At 39.3% G+C, this 16386-nt stretch overlaps 1 protein-coding gene across 2 annotated transcripts in view; it reads right to left on the bottom strand.

Moving 5' to 3' along the window:
• DIS3L2 (DIS3 like 3'-5' exoribonuclease 2) overlaps nt 1–16386 on the bottom strand; it is a 351252-nt gene that overhangs the window by 156986 nt on the left and 177880 nt on the right. For both annotated transcript variants that reach the window (XM_023193873.2, XM_023193874.2), the window contains one exon: nt 10801–11048. In XM_023193873.2, the coding sequence (XP_023049641.1) occupies nt 10801–11048 (248 nt within the window). The remainder of the gene's footprint in view (nt 1–10800; nt 11049–16386) is intronic.

Below are 16386 nucleotides of genomic sequence, written 5' to 3'. Positions count from 1 at the left end.
GCCAAGAGGAATCTAAAGAGACAAGAAAACTAAATGTAATACGAGATCCTGGAACAGATAAAGGATATTAGATTTTTAAAAACAACAAAGTTTGAAGAAAGTATGGACTTCCATTAATAATGTATCAATATTGGTTAAGAGAAAAAACTACTTTTTGAGGTGGGAGAGAAGGGGCAGATGAGAACTGTACTACCTTGATAATTTTCTGTAAATCTAAATCTGTTCTGAAAAATAAAGTTTATTTTTATGGGCCAGACACGGCAGCTCACGCCTGTAATCCCAGCACTTTGGGAGGCTGAGGTGGGAAGATCGCTTGAGCCCAGGAGTTCGAGACCTGTTTGGGCAATACAGCAAGACCCTATTCCAATTAATTAATTAATTAATTAAAATTAAGTTTATTTAAAAAACCTTGGAGCAGAAAAGGAGTAAAAGTAATTTAGATGTTGAGCAACAGATAAATGATAAACTAAACCATGTCATATTTTTCAATTTTTTATGTATTTCAGAAAAAGAATTTTGAAGATGTACGTAGAGTATAATTTAACTATGTAAAAACATTTATGAAAATGCTGAAAGGGACAAATGGTGTTAATTATTTGAGAGAGAATTCTGAGTGACTTTTTAATCTATTTTCTAAGCTTCCTTTAATATCACAAAGTTGGAGGTTCTTTAGTTTAAAAATTATAGAAAAAATAATTATAACAAAAACTATAGTGCCCACTATTGGTCTGCTACCCAGTTTTCACTTCTGTCTCCTCCTTCCCACAGAGATCTAATCTTTTTCATACAAGAAATACATCTCACCTTCAACTCCACAGACAGATACTAAGTATTCTAATAAATTCAGTGTATGGCCTCCCCTGGTGACTGTAGTCAACAGCATTGTTGGACAGGGTCTCCCTTTTTGTGTCATATGTCATCAAGAAAGCAGGTAGCCTAATCGTACTGGCAGCCATCTTCACAACCACAGAGAAACCACTACTGGATTGCTGAGGACAGCAAAAGGCAACCTGGTAACATCGTCCAGTCACTGACTTTACTGGGTCTGCAGTTGCACAACCTTTGAACTCCCACTTACGTGAGATAATATTTTCTCTTATTAAGTCACTCTAGGTCAGGCATTTTTATAATTTGCTGCTAAAAGCATCCTACTACAAAATATTTTAAAAGATCATCCATGAGAAGCAAACTTCCCTCTCCCTCCATTCCCTCTGCAACAGAAAATGTAAAGCTCTTACTACCAAAAATAAAATCTTAGTACTGTTAGCATCACAGATCTTGTAGAGGTATTCACTACACACTGACATGGAACTGCTGGGTTCTAGAGCATAAGAATACTATAAATGGCCCTTCCTTAAGCAACATAATTCTATCCTAAAGGTGCTCCCTTTATAATTTCCATGTTGAACTAGGCCCACAAAGTATACACCCAGATCATTTCATCTTCATGGAATATGGCAGCAAGGCCACGAAGCCATCCCTGTCTTCTAGAGTGGATCTGTCTCATCAGTACTGTCCCTATCCTTTGGTTATATCCTCTTTCTTGCATGTGCCACTTTCTAGCTGTGTCATGGTGCTTTAGGTATGTCTCTTCCTTATCAATAGATGGGGGGGATCATCCATAAAAAGAATAAACATTTCTTTATTTCTGTATATCACTGAGACTTATATGCCTTTGGTGTCCAACACATGTTGGTGACTGAATATGTAAATAAACAAACTAATGCTTTGAACCTATTAGAGAGGCATACTATTCTTCCTTGAAATGCCAAAGGAAAGCTAAGAAAACTGAGGATGGCAAAAACAAATAAAACCCAAAGATAAATACTTCAGTAAATTATCCAGTCCTACCATAATTAGCTGCCACATTAGCAAACTTATTAACACATCAAAAAATCAGGAATAAAAAAAAATGCCTGCTACTACTGCTTTTATTCAAAACTGAACTTTTATCAGTTACTGTGTAGAAAATACCTCCTCTCCAATTGTGAGTTGCCAATTCAAGATAAGAAAAATAAATAAAAGTCATATAGATTAGAATGGAAGAAATAAATCTCTCATTACTTACCAATGATATGATTATCTACATAGAAGAGCCAAAGTAAATTACATCTCAAGTATTGAAATGAATAAGGGGATACAGCAAGATGGCTGGATATAGGATAATGTACAAAATTTAACTGTAATTCTACATGCCAGCAGCAAAAAGAAAAGACAACTTCAAACATCTGTTCTTCAGAAGACACCATTAATAACATGAAAAGACAACTCATAAACTGGAGAGAAGATAATTTCCATATCAGTGACTGCTAAAAAGATTACTTTCTGGAATATGTATTTTTAACTCCAAAAAAATCAAATGACAAACAGCCCAATTAAAAATGCGTAAAAGCACCAACGTATGCTAAAATGAATGGGTGAAATTAAGCAGAAACAGAATACTACACAGACTCAAAAATCTTTCTAAAAATATTATATAATAATTACAAGGGAAAAAAGTAGTAAGTTAGGAATCACGGCAGATGCCTCCTTAACCGGGTGATCAAGGTGAACATCACCAGTATCATTTACTGACATTATGTGCCCCCGATAAGATGTGTATCACCTCTGTGGTATCTTTCCCAATAATGCCTAATCTCAATCTAATCATGAGAGAACATTAGACAAACACAAACTGAGAAACATTCTACAAAATCACTGGCCAGTACTCTTCAAAAGTTTCAAGTTCATGAAGGACAAGTAAAGAGCAAGAAATGTCACAAATTGGAGAGACTACAGAGACACAGCTAACTGTAATACGGGATTCTGGACCCAGATTCTGGAACCGAAAAAGAATGTTAATGGAAATAATGATAAAATCTGAGTAAGACCTATATTTTAATGGTATCATACCAAGATTAATTGCTTACTTTTGGTAAGTATTCCATGGTCATGTAAGATGTTAACATAATGAGAAGATAGGTAAAACATACACAGGAACTCTCTGCTCCATTTTTGCAATTTCTGTAATCAAAATTATCTAAATAAAAAATTAACTGTTAAAAAATGGGTAAAAACATGAAGACACTGTCTAGAAAAGGAAACATGACCATGAGTATGTAAAAATATGTTCAACTTCATCAGTAATTAGGAAAAAAATAATGAAAATTATAATGATTATCACTATTTTTACCCACCTGGCTGGCAAAAAAATGAGTCTAACAAGTGTTAATAAGAACGTGGAGCAATGGAACTGTGTACACACTGCTGGTACGACTAAAAAGGGGTACAATCACTTTGGGAATGGCTTGGCTAGAAAGTTGTAAAGTTAAATATGTACCTATGTATCATCCAGTAATTTCATTCTGAAGTAGAATCTAGAAAAACTTTAGTTAATGAGCACTGGAATGTCTGCAGGAGCACAATTCTCTGTTCAACCCAAATGTACACTGCTAAATTATGGTATATTTCAGGAAATGGAAATATTATGGATTAAAATGAGTTAAATATAAGAGTATATTTTAGAAACATGTTAAATGAAAAAAGGCAAGTGATAGAATATATAAAACATGGTATTCTGTATAAGGTTCAAAAACAAGCAAAACAAAATAACATTATTTAGGGTTATAAATATGGGTAAATTATTTTTTAAAGTACGTTTTCATTAGTATATTTGAGATAGTGGTTGCCTCTGGGGAAAAAATTATCGTTTAGGATACAGGAGAACAGACAGGGAACTTGAACAGCATTGGTGATGTTATATTTCTTAATCTGGTTCATGAATTCATGGGTTGGTTTTAGTATTAGGTGTCAAAAATTATGTAAGTGTTACATATATTCTTTTTCCGGTGAAATATGCTTTATAATTAAAGTTGATAAATATTTTAAAAATAACATTTTAGTCAAATGTATACCAAAACCTCAATAGTGATCATTTCTGGGGATGAAACTCTGGGAAATTTTCATTTTCTATAGTACACATTTGAATAAATTTAACAGTAAATATTTAATATATATGTATTTGGAAAAAATAAAATTTTAAAATGTTTAATTTGATATTTCAATAATAGTTGTAAGAGAGAAAGCTTTCCTCCCTGGAGTTATTTATAATGATCACCACTTCAATTTTTCAGCACTAGAGCTCCTCCATGAATACTGCATGATTCATTCACTCACAATGAATGACGTTCCAACTGAGTCCTACTGTAAAATTAATCTGAATGGCACTGAAACAATATTCCCAACTTCCTACATATGATAGGTGGGGGCCTTGGGAGACATATAAACATTCTTTATAAATAAGCATCAGATCTACTATCGTGGGTGATGTGTCCATTAAAAACTTATTGAGGGAAGGGACCAGCTACAGCCAGAAAAAAATATAACAAGAAAGTCCTTCAAATTGGCCTCTTTGCCTTAAAGAAATCAGGAACACTTAATAGTCAAGATTAGTGTTCTCAGTCATTCATCATCTTTTCTCTACTAAATATTCTTATAAACTCCTAGTCTTACAACTAGACAATATAAAGAAGACAGTCATGCACTCTTGCAGTGATTAACACTATCGTATTACTACTCTTAAATACATGCTCTCATACATGTTGGTCCAATGTTGGAAACTCCATGCAAACAGATATGATGGCATCATAGCCCTGAGAATGTACCAGTGGGGAACAATCAAACATCAACTACACCGAGGGCCCAAACTTCTAACAATACAAAGTAAAAATGAAGTGTGGCAAATGCACTTGTCTTTGGCTGTATATTCTATCTATTACTTTCTATAATCAGGAGAGAGAAAAAGTTATTTTCGCTTCTTATGGGTCAGTACTACGACATAGCAGAAAGTAGCACTTAAGGAATGGGGACCTCAGGAAAGGTGTTTTTGTCAGTGAAAATAGATAAAAGTATGGAGAAAAGAAGTAAGAGTCAACAATACTGAGTTATTTAAGAAAAGGTCTTGAAATTTAAGAATGAATTGGTGTTGATATGAAGAAAGCAAAGAGGAAGCTGAAAGGATTTAATGAGTATAAGAGGAGGCTGATGTTTATCTAAGGTCCTCTACATTGTAATATTTTCCAGAAGGTGCACTAGAAATTGCAGTTGAAGATGGCAACTTTGGAAGAACTGCCAAAACTGCATACAGTGCTCGTCAAGGAAAGGAACGATTTGGTAACCTAAGCCTGGATCTGGATCATTCTCCTCCATTCCTTTAACTTTTGCTCTGCCTTGACCAGGCTTTTCTCAGTGTTGAAGACACAGTTTTTTCCAAAGCTGATACTAACAGGCCACCAGGTGGAGCCCAACAGTCATAAAAAAAAGAGCCCCCTCCTCAGCCTGATTTGCTTTTTGCCTCCTAGCCGGCCAGGTCCATACCCCCTAAAAAGAACATACAAACTCTATAGATTTGGTAATGTGAGTCCATAGCATTATATAACTTGGTTTCTCCCTCAGAGCTGTCTTTAAAGAATATGCTCTCAAAAAGATGAAATATTCCTTTTGCAAAGGGAAAGATTGGATACAGTTATTTTTCAGTTTGCTAATCTTGGAGCCTATGTTTCAATGAAACAAACTAATTTCTTCTGTTTGTTTTTTCTATCAATCTAGTCATGGTTTAATTTTTCTACTAATTACAATTCAATGTATTTAATGTAATTTAATGACCACCCCTTCAATTCCTGTCTACCCTATAAGAAATTGAATATCTACCAAAACAGAATGGAATGTCAAAATATTTGCTTCCATCAGTCAATAAATATTGCTGACTGGCTAATAACAACCATAAGGTGCAAAGCTAGAAGACAAAGGCGATACCAGAACAGACCCCCCACCCCCTACTTCCCATCTCTACCACAGTCCTCCAAGGTCAGAATTTCCCTTCCTCTGCTTTCACCTCACTCCATCATCCGCTCCAGTGGAACCTGCTGTCCTTCACACTCATTAAAGCCAGCAGCACTGTAACCCATTCTCTGTTTCTCATTTCCACAGCCTCCTATTAAGCCTAGGCAATCCCATGTTCAACCAAGAACTTCTCAGTCTATACTGACCTATTCATTTTTCCTCCTCCTCCTCCACCCTCAAAGCCACCAGACTTTGCTTGACAATATAAATATGTCAATTTGCTCTAGGTCGGTTCATGCCATATATCTTCAGTTAGCCTTCAGTGTTGCCAAGAAACACTATTAAGTTCCTCACAGTAGCTGCTGTAAAACTTTCCTATTTTATTCAAGATTTACCCTTAAATATTCAAGAAGAAACCATGACAAATCTGGGAGAAAGTGACAATGATATCTCTACGCTTATGACATCCTGGAAAGAGAAGCTGGAAGTGTAAACTCCAGACTTTAGGATACCAGATTTCCCAAAGGTCTGAGAAAATATAGGCATGAATTCCACTGCAAGAGTTTCTAAAGGGAAAGATGATTTAAGAGGGTTGGGAAGCTCTTAAAACTGTAAATCTGATTATATAATTGCAGATCATTCCAGCAAGGAAGCCAATGTGGCTTTTTAATTATCCTGGACCAGAGTCTAGTACTAAATATTAAAGGTACTAAATATGTTGTGATGTATAACAAAAAACAGTGATCCCTAAAAGCTAGCAAGGGCTCACTTGCGTTTTGATAGCATTACAGAACTAAGATTCATAAAAATGTGGTAGATGTAATGTATAGAGAGGTGAACAAGGTTCAAATGAGATCTCTCATGACAATTCTAAGAACAAGATAGCAAATAACTTAATAACAACTGGAAGTCTCCAATGTTGTAATACTCTTTGAGCTGCCCCTAAATGGTGGCCCCAAGGCAGCACTAGGGTGTCAGAGAAGCAATGCTTACAGCAAAGGGGACGTCAAGTTCCATGTCCTCCCTAAGGATCCTTCCAAAGCTACTAACATCATATATTCCATGAATGTGTGCATTCTATTCAATTTTTTTGTTAAACATCTGTGCCTTCTCAATTTGGCATTCTCCACCTGAGTTTTTATATTTGTTGTATGCTATTGTCAAGCATAGACTTTGAAGTCATAGAACCTTAGTCCTCATCATTTTCTGTTACAAATTACTCCTTGTGTGTTTTCTAGCTTGATTCATGGTGCAACATCTTCCTAGTCAACCTGGCTCAAGACGTTGGGGTCATCAATTCATTTCCATCTACTCATCTGACCAGTCAGCAAATGTTCACTAAGTGTCCTTGTCCTGAAGGAGCTCATGGCCAAGTAAAACAAATAAGCAATTGCAATCCAAACAGATGAGAGCTCTAATAATAGTACTAATAGAAGCTATGGGAGCACCAGAAGGGAGGCCTGTGAGTCAAGGAACATTTTTTGAGTGGACAACTGAGTTGAGTTTAAAAGTTGAGTATTTCACCAAGCAAACACTAAAGAAAGGAGAAAGCCACTGTTAGGAAAGAAGTGTAATGTGCAAAAGTTTGGAACTATGAACATACACAGTCAGCTTGGGAAATGGCAAGTTGGACTTCTGATAGTGAAGACCATGGAAGGAACTGAGATGGCTCCCAGTGAATTATGGTTAAATGCCATCAGCATCCACCCACTCCCCCTAGTCAGAGCCCTGAAAGTTCATCCAAGATTCTCTCCTTCTCCCTCATGCCCCATTTCTAATTAGTCATCACATCTGGGAAAATTTACCTTCTTAATCTCCCCCGAATATTTTCATTTCTTTTGTTTCCTCCACTGCAACTCTTTATTTCAGGTTCTCCCATCTCATCTGTCTTACTGCAATAATGTATTATGACCTCCTGCTGCTAGGCATGTCCCTCCTCATCTATTCTTTACTCTCAGTCAGAGTGATCTTTCAGCAAAGAGGCCTCTGTCCTGTAAGAAATGATCCTGGATTTCCCCCTTCACTGACCTCCTCTAAATTCCCCCAAATTATTTTATTCCTATGGAAGAACTTACAACTTCTGTTTTGTACTATAGGTAGAACTCAAAGAGATAAGCCATTCAAGTCATCTGTTTTATCCATGCTCATTCCCAGAGAGTCCCACAGCACTGCTAATTGGGTGTGAATCATGGATGGGACTCTGGACCCCCACCTCTGCTTGAAACTACTGATGAGGGAAAAATACCTGCCTCAAGCTAGACCAGTAAGATTTTCTACCATAGAAATTCTGTATTGTGATCCAGACTTTAGTATGTAACTGCCATAGGACTGGCAGTACCATTTTGGGGCCATGTGTGCTGCTGTGCAGGTAGAAGACTACTGTACAGAGAGAAGCAGAATAACACAGCTCATATGCAAAAAGGGGTAAAGAAAAGATACTGTGTGGTGGCTGGGCTAGTCACAGGGGTGAAAGAGAAACTGTGGTTCCTTTGTTGCCTTGTTAGTTCTGATTTTCTCATGAGACTTTCTCAATTTCCTGCTCACCAGCTTCTTATATTAATCTCTACTTTTATTTAAATTAGCTCAAGTGGGATTCCACTCCTTAGAATCAAATTATCCCTATGATATATGTATATGCAAAAATCCTTTTGCATTAGACTATAAGTTCCTTAAATAACGAATCCATAGCTTGTTTACCACTGTATTTCTCAGATAATATAGCACAGTACTTTACACATAGTTGAATCAAAACCTGTCTGGTGAACTAAACATAACTACAGAAGAGGTAAATGACTTTGAACTTGAATAACTAGAAGCAATTACATAGGCAAAGCAAGTCCAATACTTTCAAGGATAGAAGTATAGGAGTAGGGAAGAAATTCAGAAGGAAGCCACCTTAGCTAAACTTGACTTTTAGGGATAGTTTTTACGGAAGCTAACCATACACTTTCGTACCCACAGCAGGTATTCCCATCACACTCCTGGTCAAAGCCTGGCAAAGATAAAGGAGGAAACCTAGGCAGTCATAGCACAGCATGTTCTGATTAAGAAACAGTGACCTCAGTTCTTAAAGATCAGTAACGGATAACCAGAACAAAATGGCAAGGCGACCACCAACATACTCAACAGCTGCAGCCCTCACCCCTCATACAACAGACGTCATCTGAGATATTCATTAGGAAAACCTACCATATTTTACTTCTTAAAATAAATTTTCTCTTTTTCACAAAGATTTTAAAAGGCATATTTTCATAAATGATAATTTTTATATCCTTATATTAAGAAGGTAGAGAAAAAACATGATGTTTCCATCTAAATATGATTATCTTCATTTTTTATTTTGAAAATTATATAATTAATATATGACTATCATCTTTAAATATTATTTCTTTAGATCCAGCAAATGTGCTTGAGGCTTCAAAGCCCTGACTCCCTTTTTGTTGTATTTTACCTTCAAGAAAAGGGTTCCTGATGAAGTAATGGCTCAGCTATAAAAAAATAAAAATTAAAAAAGACCTAGAAGACCATGAAAGTAATAAGAGAAACTCATACTATGAAGATTTCCTGACTACACCCTTACAACCTGAAAACTAAGGAAGCAGTCCAATCAAGTACACACAATGGGATACGACAGAAAGGCAGATAAAAAACAAGGCTGGATTTCCTGGTTTGATGTGAAAGTCTTCCTCTTTTACTGCCAAACAGAGTGTGGCTGCACAATCAACAGGACCAGGTGGCACAATCGTTACTGGGCCTTTTGATTTGATGGTGAGAAACTGGCAAGCTTGTAAGAAGGACTATTTAGGGCTCAAGGGGTTGACATCACTTTTGGATAATGAGTTAGGCTTTAAAATGATGACATTGCAATCACACCACTTGAGAGGAAAAAAAGAAAGTAGAACTGTTCCTAAGTAGCTATGAGATCATTTAAATCACACCAATCTTCATATAACTGAAAAAGTGGCACAGGGTAGTGTTTCTTATATATGAAACACTCTTATATATATAACACACACATTTGATTTGGCTTATTTTGCTAGGCATAAGAAGCTAAGTATAGAATAAACCTGATACAAGCAGCACATTGTAGCCATCCATGCAGTGCTCACTCTCCTAACCATAGGACATTCCCAGGAGGGTACATCCTGTACAAGTGAGATGACCAACAAGCAAGACATGAAACTAGAATAAAAGTAAATCAACAGGCTCTTTTCTAGATTGTATACCTTTATAGTCATTTCCTGTGAAGCATAAACCAGACATCATCTATAATAAACACTTAATGACATAGCTAAAACTTAATGCTTTTCTTTCAACATGAATACCAGTTCTAAGAAGAAAACAGGCATAGCATTTGATGAAGCAATTAGGTCCAGCAGTTTCTTCAGATCAAAATGAAGTGGCCATCCATGATGCTCTGGGACTGTGTCATGTATATTTAAGTTAGACTGATTTCTGACAGCTTCCACAAAAACATGGTACACCTTTCCTTCTTACAATAGGGTAGTTTTTAATGCCATAGGCGAATTCAATACCAAAAAAGAATGCCATTCAAATATACCTTCATGTTCATATTTTAAAGCAAAGGAACCTGGGGTCTCCTGAATATGCCTAGACTTTGCATGGTTTAACACTAGTATCTGCAAGGAGAGGACTGGTTGTTTGACGCAATGAATTATCTGTGTACAAGTACAAATAGGACACATGACATTAACTAAATAAGTAGAGGCTCAGAATATGCTCATGTTTTACACCAAAAAACACAAACAAGAATGTGACTGCCTGGTAATTCAAGGAACATACAGGCAACCAGTTGAGGTGGCAGCTAAGAGTGACTTCTGAAGAATCAGGACCAAAATACACCAGAAACTATGCTTCAATAAAGAAATAATAATTAAAATACACAAAAAGTTTACCTAAGGACCACCTAAACTGAGTTCTGCCTGTGACCTGTAGTTTTTCCTACCAGAGATCACCTACCCCAGGGCAAAATTGCAGTCCTCCTTCCAGTCCACAATGCGGCAGATGAAGAGTGTGTTGGCATAATCTTTAGGCCGTGCCACAAAGTCCTGGGGACAGTCCTTGAGAGGCACATAAATTCTAGGCACTCGGTGGTCTGAGGGAGAAAACAGGGCGTATTTCTTAAACAGTTCGCTGTTCTTATCAGCCAAGAGTTTGAGGAAGCCGGTTGCTGCTCGAGAATGTTTTTTCTCCAAGATGTAAACCACCTAAAAACACCAAAGATACAGTCAATGTTGTTTATCTGCAGTACTGAATTACACTTGGGAGAGGTCAACAGGTTATAATTTGATCAACTAGCAGGAACCAGCAGTTTTTCTAGGTCAAAATAAGTGCCTCTCAGTGATGATCTGTGACTAAGTAATCTATATTTAAGTAGCAACAAGTATCTAGTAAGTATATATATCCAAGAAAAATTGTGTAATACATGGATGAATTAAATCAAAGAGCTTTATTACCATGACCTGTGTCTTATAAAGACATGTGGGACTCCAGCAGGGAAGTACAGCTCCAGGTATTTGTTCCACATTATACTTTTCTCCCATGAACAATACCAGTATCTCACAGAAACAACACAGTAGGTGATTTTTTTAAAAGAAAAAGGGTTATTAGATATAAATTACTTCTCTTAATTATGTCTTCAACAGCTGAAAGGAGAAATACTTGATCTTCCTTCTTTCCAAGATTAAACCCAAGCTCTAATTTGACTAGATGAAGACTGAGGTCACGACTCCACCATATACACATGCGATTTCCATTGAGAGAGAAGTATTCTCCGAGAAAATGAGTCTTCTCCCTCACCCACTCCCCACCCCCGGAACGCACTCCTCCTGCAGTGCTTCCTTTACCCACTGTAGCCAGTCTGCAGGTTCATCCCTTCCTCAGAACTGCTTGCCGACATCCCACCAGACCCCTGAACAAAGATTCAGCCTGCAGTTGAGCTGGCTGCTGTTCTTCTCTATGTCCCTGACTCCATGTGGACTCTCAGCCCATTTGCAGGAAACCTCCAAACCAGTTGAGTGCACCACACCTCTCCCCCAGTCACTCCCAGCTACTACCCCCACAGGAAAGCACCTTAGGGCACCCGTCTTCTCATGCAAGCTCACTCCCAAAACATGCTCTACTTTTTCCCTCTTAACTCTTCCCTTCTTCCCTGAAAAACATCTATTTTAAACAAACCACTATACCCTCTTTCAAGAAGGCTGTGGGACGCCCCCCTCCCCCTTGCATGTAACTATCCGTCCTAAGGACTGTCTTCCCCAGCCCATTTGGGAAGAGGATGCTCCTTTTCCCACATACAGCCCCTGAAATTGATGTCCGTGTTTTCCCATGCTGCACCGCCACGCCCAGACCTTTACTCTTCCAGCCTCATGCATGTATGTGCACCCTCTTCTGGTTCAAGTGGTCCCCTTCTTGTTATTATCATCTCCTGGCCTCCTGGTTACTCTGTGAAATCTGGCTTACAGTCTGGCCCTCCCCACGTCTACCCAGGTGAGTAACTTAGTCAACATCCTGTCCTCACCGTTCCGCCATCTCTTCAGCAACCTTCACTTCTATTTGACTTCAGCAACTCGTCCTCATGGCCACACCTCAGCATCATCTGGAACTAGTCCAATTCCAACACCCGCTCTCTGACAAATCCATCACACAGCTCACTTGTTCTCCAGTGCTGCACTCCACAGGCTTTTTCACCACATCAAGACTTCTAGCACCTTTAACCGTTGCCTGTTCTCCAAGTCTGTAAGCTACGTCTAAGCCTCGAATCCTTTCCTCCCTTCCCAGAGCCACTGTGTGTGTGTGTGTGTGTGTGTGTGTGTGTGTGTGTGCACGCGCGCGCACGCACAATATCAATACCACATGTACACTTTTTTTTTCCTTTGGAGACAGCCTTGCTCTGTCACCCAGACTGAAGTGCAGTGGTGTGATCTTGGCTCACTGCAACCTCTGCCTCCCAGGTTCAAGCAATCCTGCCTCAGTCTCCTGAGTTTCTGGGACCACAGACGTGTCACCAGTCACCACTCCTGGATAATTTGTTTATTTAGTAGAGACAGGGTTTCACTATGTTGTCCAGGCTGGTGTCAAACTCCTGACCTCAAGAGATCTGCCCGTCTCGGCCTCTGAAAATGCTAGGATTATGGGCATGAGTCACTGCATCCAGCCTTGAGCCACCATATTCTATCACCTCAAATCTTCTTACTCAAGCTGTCAAATGCCTTCTCTTCTGATCCTTCCACCAACTCACCCTAAAAACCTTCAGTCCCGGAACATTTCAGCCACCAGTATTCTCTAACCTTAAACGCAAGGTATAGAGTTGATCAGCAAAGAAATTACAATTGTACAGATGGATAGCATTATACATTGTTATACAACTTTTGCTAGAACCTTAAATTCTCTGAAGGTATATTTTCACCTGTCCCCATTCTGCACAATCTCTCCTTTCATCTTCACTCTCTTGATCCTCTCCCACGGCTCCAGTTTTCTCAATGTTCAATCTTTTTGTTGTCCCACAACTCCCTGAGGCTCTGTTCAATTTTTTTCAGTCTATACTTTCTTTGTTCAGATTGGGTAAATTCTACTGATCTGTCCTCAAGTTCAATGATTCTCTGTTGTGTCGTCTCTACTACTGAGCCTATCCAATAGTGTTTTTACTTCTGTTATTGTACTTCGCAGGACTATAATTCCCATTTGGTCCTTTTTATAATTTTTTTTTTTTTTTTTTTTTGAGACAGAATCTTGCTCTGTTACCCGGGCTAGAATATAGTGGCATGATCTCGGCTCACTGCAACCTTCGTCTCCTGGGTTCAAGTGATTCTCCTGTCTCAGCCTCCCCAGTAGCTGGGATTACAGGCACGTGCCACTGCACCCAGCTAATTTTTGTATGTTTTTAGTAGAAACAGGGTTTTGCCATGTTGGCCAGGCTGGTCTTGAACTTCTGACCTCAGGTGATAGGTCCTTCCAAAGTGCTGGGATTGTCCTTCCAAAGTGCTGGGATTACAGGCGTGAGCCACCGCGCCCGGCCTTTTTATAATTTCTAAATCTTTGCTGAGATTTTCTATTTTCTCAAAGGTTTGAAGAAAGTTTTTAATCGCTTATTGAAGCACTTTTATGATGACTATTTTGAAATCATTGTTGGGTAACTGCAAGAGCTCAGTGCGGACATCAAATGATTGTCTTCTCATTCACGTTGTGATCTTCCTGTTCTTGGTATGACAGGTGGTTTCCAATTGTACCTGGACCTTTCGGTTATCATGTTAAGACACTCTGGGTCTCATTTAAATCTTTTATTTTAGAAGGCAGTCACACACCCTGTTGAGGTTCAGCATGCAGGTCCTGACCTACTTTTGTGGGCTGTAGTTTCAATGACAATTTCCTTGGAAAACAGCCTTTGCAGTGCTATCTTGGTATGTTTGGTTTATATGGTATCACTGGGGCTCCCGCTGGTCTCTACTGGTACTGCCTATGTGGGTGGAAAGAAATTCCCCAAGCCAGGCCACCTGGTCTAAGTGTGGAATGGGGATCTCCAGCCTGCAAGGACAAAGAGCCTTCCCATTTTGGGATTCTTGTTGTGGCAAGATCTCCTTAATGGTGCTACCTGGCTGCCCAGTGTTTCTGAGTGGAAGAGGGAAGTCTCTGGTCCACAAGGATAAAGAGGTTTTGTGGACCACACACACATTACGACCAGATCTCCTTTGCTAATGCCACCCAGCTGTGTGGTATCTCTGGGTGAAGGAGGGAAGTTCTCTTGCCTGTGAGAACATGGGGGCTTCCCATACCTGACGGCATGCTGTAGTCAGATCACCTTTCCTGGTGTTTTCTGGCTAGATGTCCAGCATCTCTGGATGTTCAGTGCCTCTGAGCAGAAGACAGTCTCAGCCCCACAGAAACAAACAGGCTTCCTGGGCTGGGCCACTTCTAGAATCCTTCTTGTTGGAGCCACTCAGATACCTGATGTCTCTTGGTGGGAAAGAGAAGCTGCAGGTCCAGGGAGGAAGGAAAGCCCTTCTCTTAACCACTTATTGTCATTAGGGCTCTTTACAGGTGCTATGGATTGCCTGGTGTTGCTGGAGGGATTTCTGTTAGATCTGGGTGAGAATGAGTCTAGCTGGACCACCCTCTATTGCCAGGTTGGCATTCAGAAACACTGCGCTTGGGCCACCTTCTGTTGTTGCTGTTGGTGGTGGGGGATTGCGAGGTCCCTGCTGTTAATGATGTTTCTCTAGTACCGGCGAAACTAGTTTGCCTTCCTCTTTTCACCTTTCTGAATTCTCCTTTGGTTGCCTCTTGTTTTTTCCAGGGTTTACAGTTATCCTCAGTGGGAGGAGCAAGAAAAAACAGATCTATGCCATCTTGTCTGAACTGGAAATTCTTGTTTCTTGTTTTAATGTTTGACAGCACAGAAGTGTATAAAGTAGGTTGACATTACTACATTAGCTGCAATTCATATAATGTTAATTGTCATGGAAATGACTCTACCATAGCATAAGTTTCACAGGCAAGTGCTGTTTTGCCTTGTGATTTTTGGTTGAATCCACTAAAAACATTATCCAAAAGAAAGGGAGATAGGGACGAGGGAGAAGGGAGAGGGAAAACATGTTTGGAGGGCAGTAGCAAATCACAGAACACAGGTTCCAGGGCTGCCTCTACTCAGCTCTGACTGCAGTCATTTAGGAATTTGGCCCAGTGTTACCAAATGTTTTGACAAGAGAAGACAAAAAGTCTAATTTTTAATATGAACACCCCCACCCCCGCCCACCGATGACTCTTTTTTTTTTTTTTTTTGCTGAAAGCCATGAAGTCAAAATTTTTAATTACTGCAAGGTCAAACAAAATAGGTCTGTGAGCCAGATCCATCCCCAGGCTTTCCATTCATTCTCATCTCCCACATCTAACATGTTGCCTGGAGCAGAGTTAGTATTCAAATACACAGAGTATGATTTAGAAATTCCTCATGTCAGTATGCAAGAGCAATACTCTGCTAACCAACTTGCTGGGTAGAGTAAGCACACTGCATTCCCAGATGAAACATACTGATGGATGCTTCTGAAACATAAAGTCTCATGCCATTATGCCACTTTACACTTTGCCCTTCACCATTTCTACCACTATGAGCTATCTGCACAGTTAGAAGTCAGCTGTGTTTGGTCAAGCGTGTGGGCTCACACCTGTAATCCCAGTACTTTGGGAGGCCGAGGCGGGCAGATCATGAGGTCAGGAGTTCGAGACCAGCCTGGCGAAACCCTGTTTCTACTAAAAATACAAAAAATTAGCCAGGCCTGGTGGTGCACGCCTGTAATCCCAGCTACTCGGGAGGCAGAAGAATCGCTTGAACCAGGGAGGCAGAGGTTGCAGTGAGCCAAGATCTCACCATTGCACTCCAGCCTGGGCAAAAACAGTGAAACTCCGTCTCAAACAAAAAAAAGAAGTCAGCTGTGTTTCATCCCACATCTGAAAATGACACTAGCTTATATAATTAAAGAATACAAGTGAATTGTGCAAAATGGTGAAATAGAAATATAAAAACAATTGTTTCATAACTAAATTGAATAC

This window comes from Piliocolobus tephrosceles, chromosome 11 (assembly GCF_002776525.5).
Source record: "Piliocolobus tephrosceles isolate RC106 chromosome 11, ASM277652v3, whole genome shotgun sequence".
Lineage (NCBI taxonomy): Eukaryota > Metazoa > Chordata > Mammalia > Primates > Cercopithecidae > Piliocolobus > Piliocolobus tephrosceles.
This window is presented reverse-complemented; position numbering and strand designations above follow the sequence as displayed.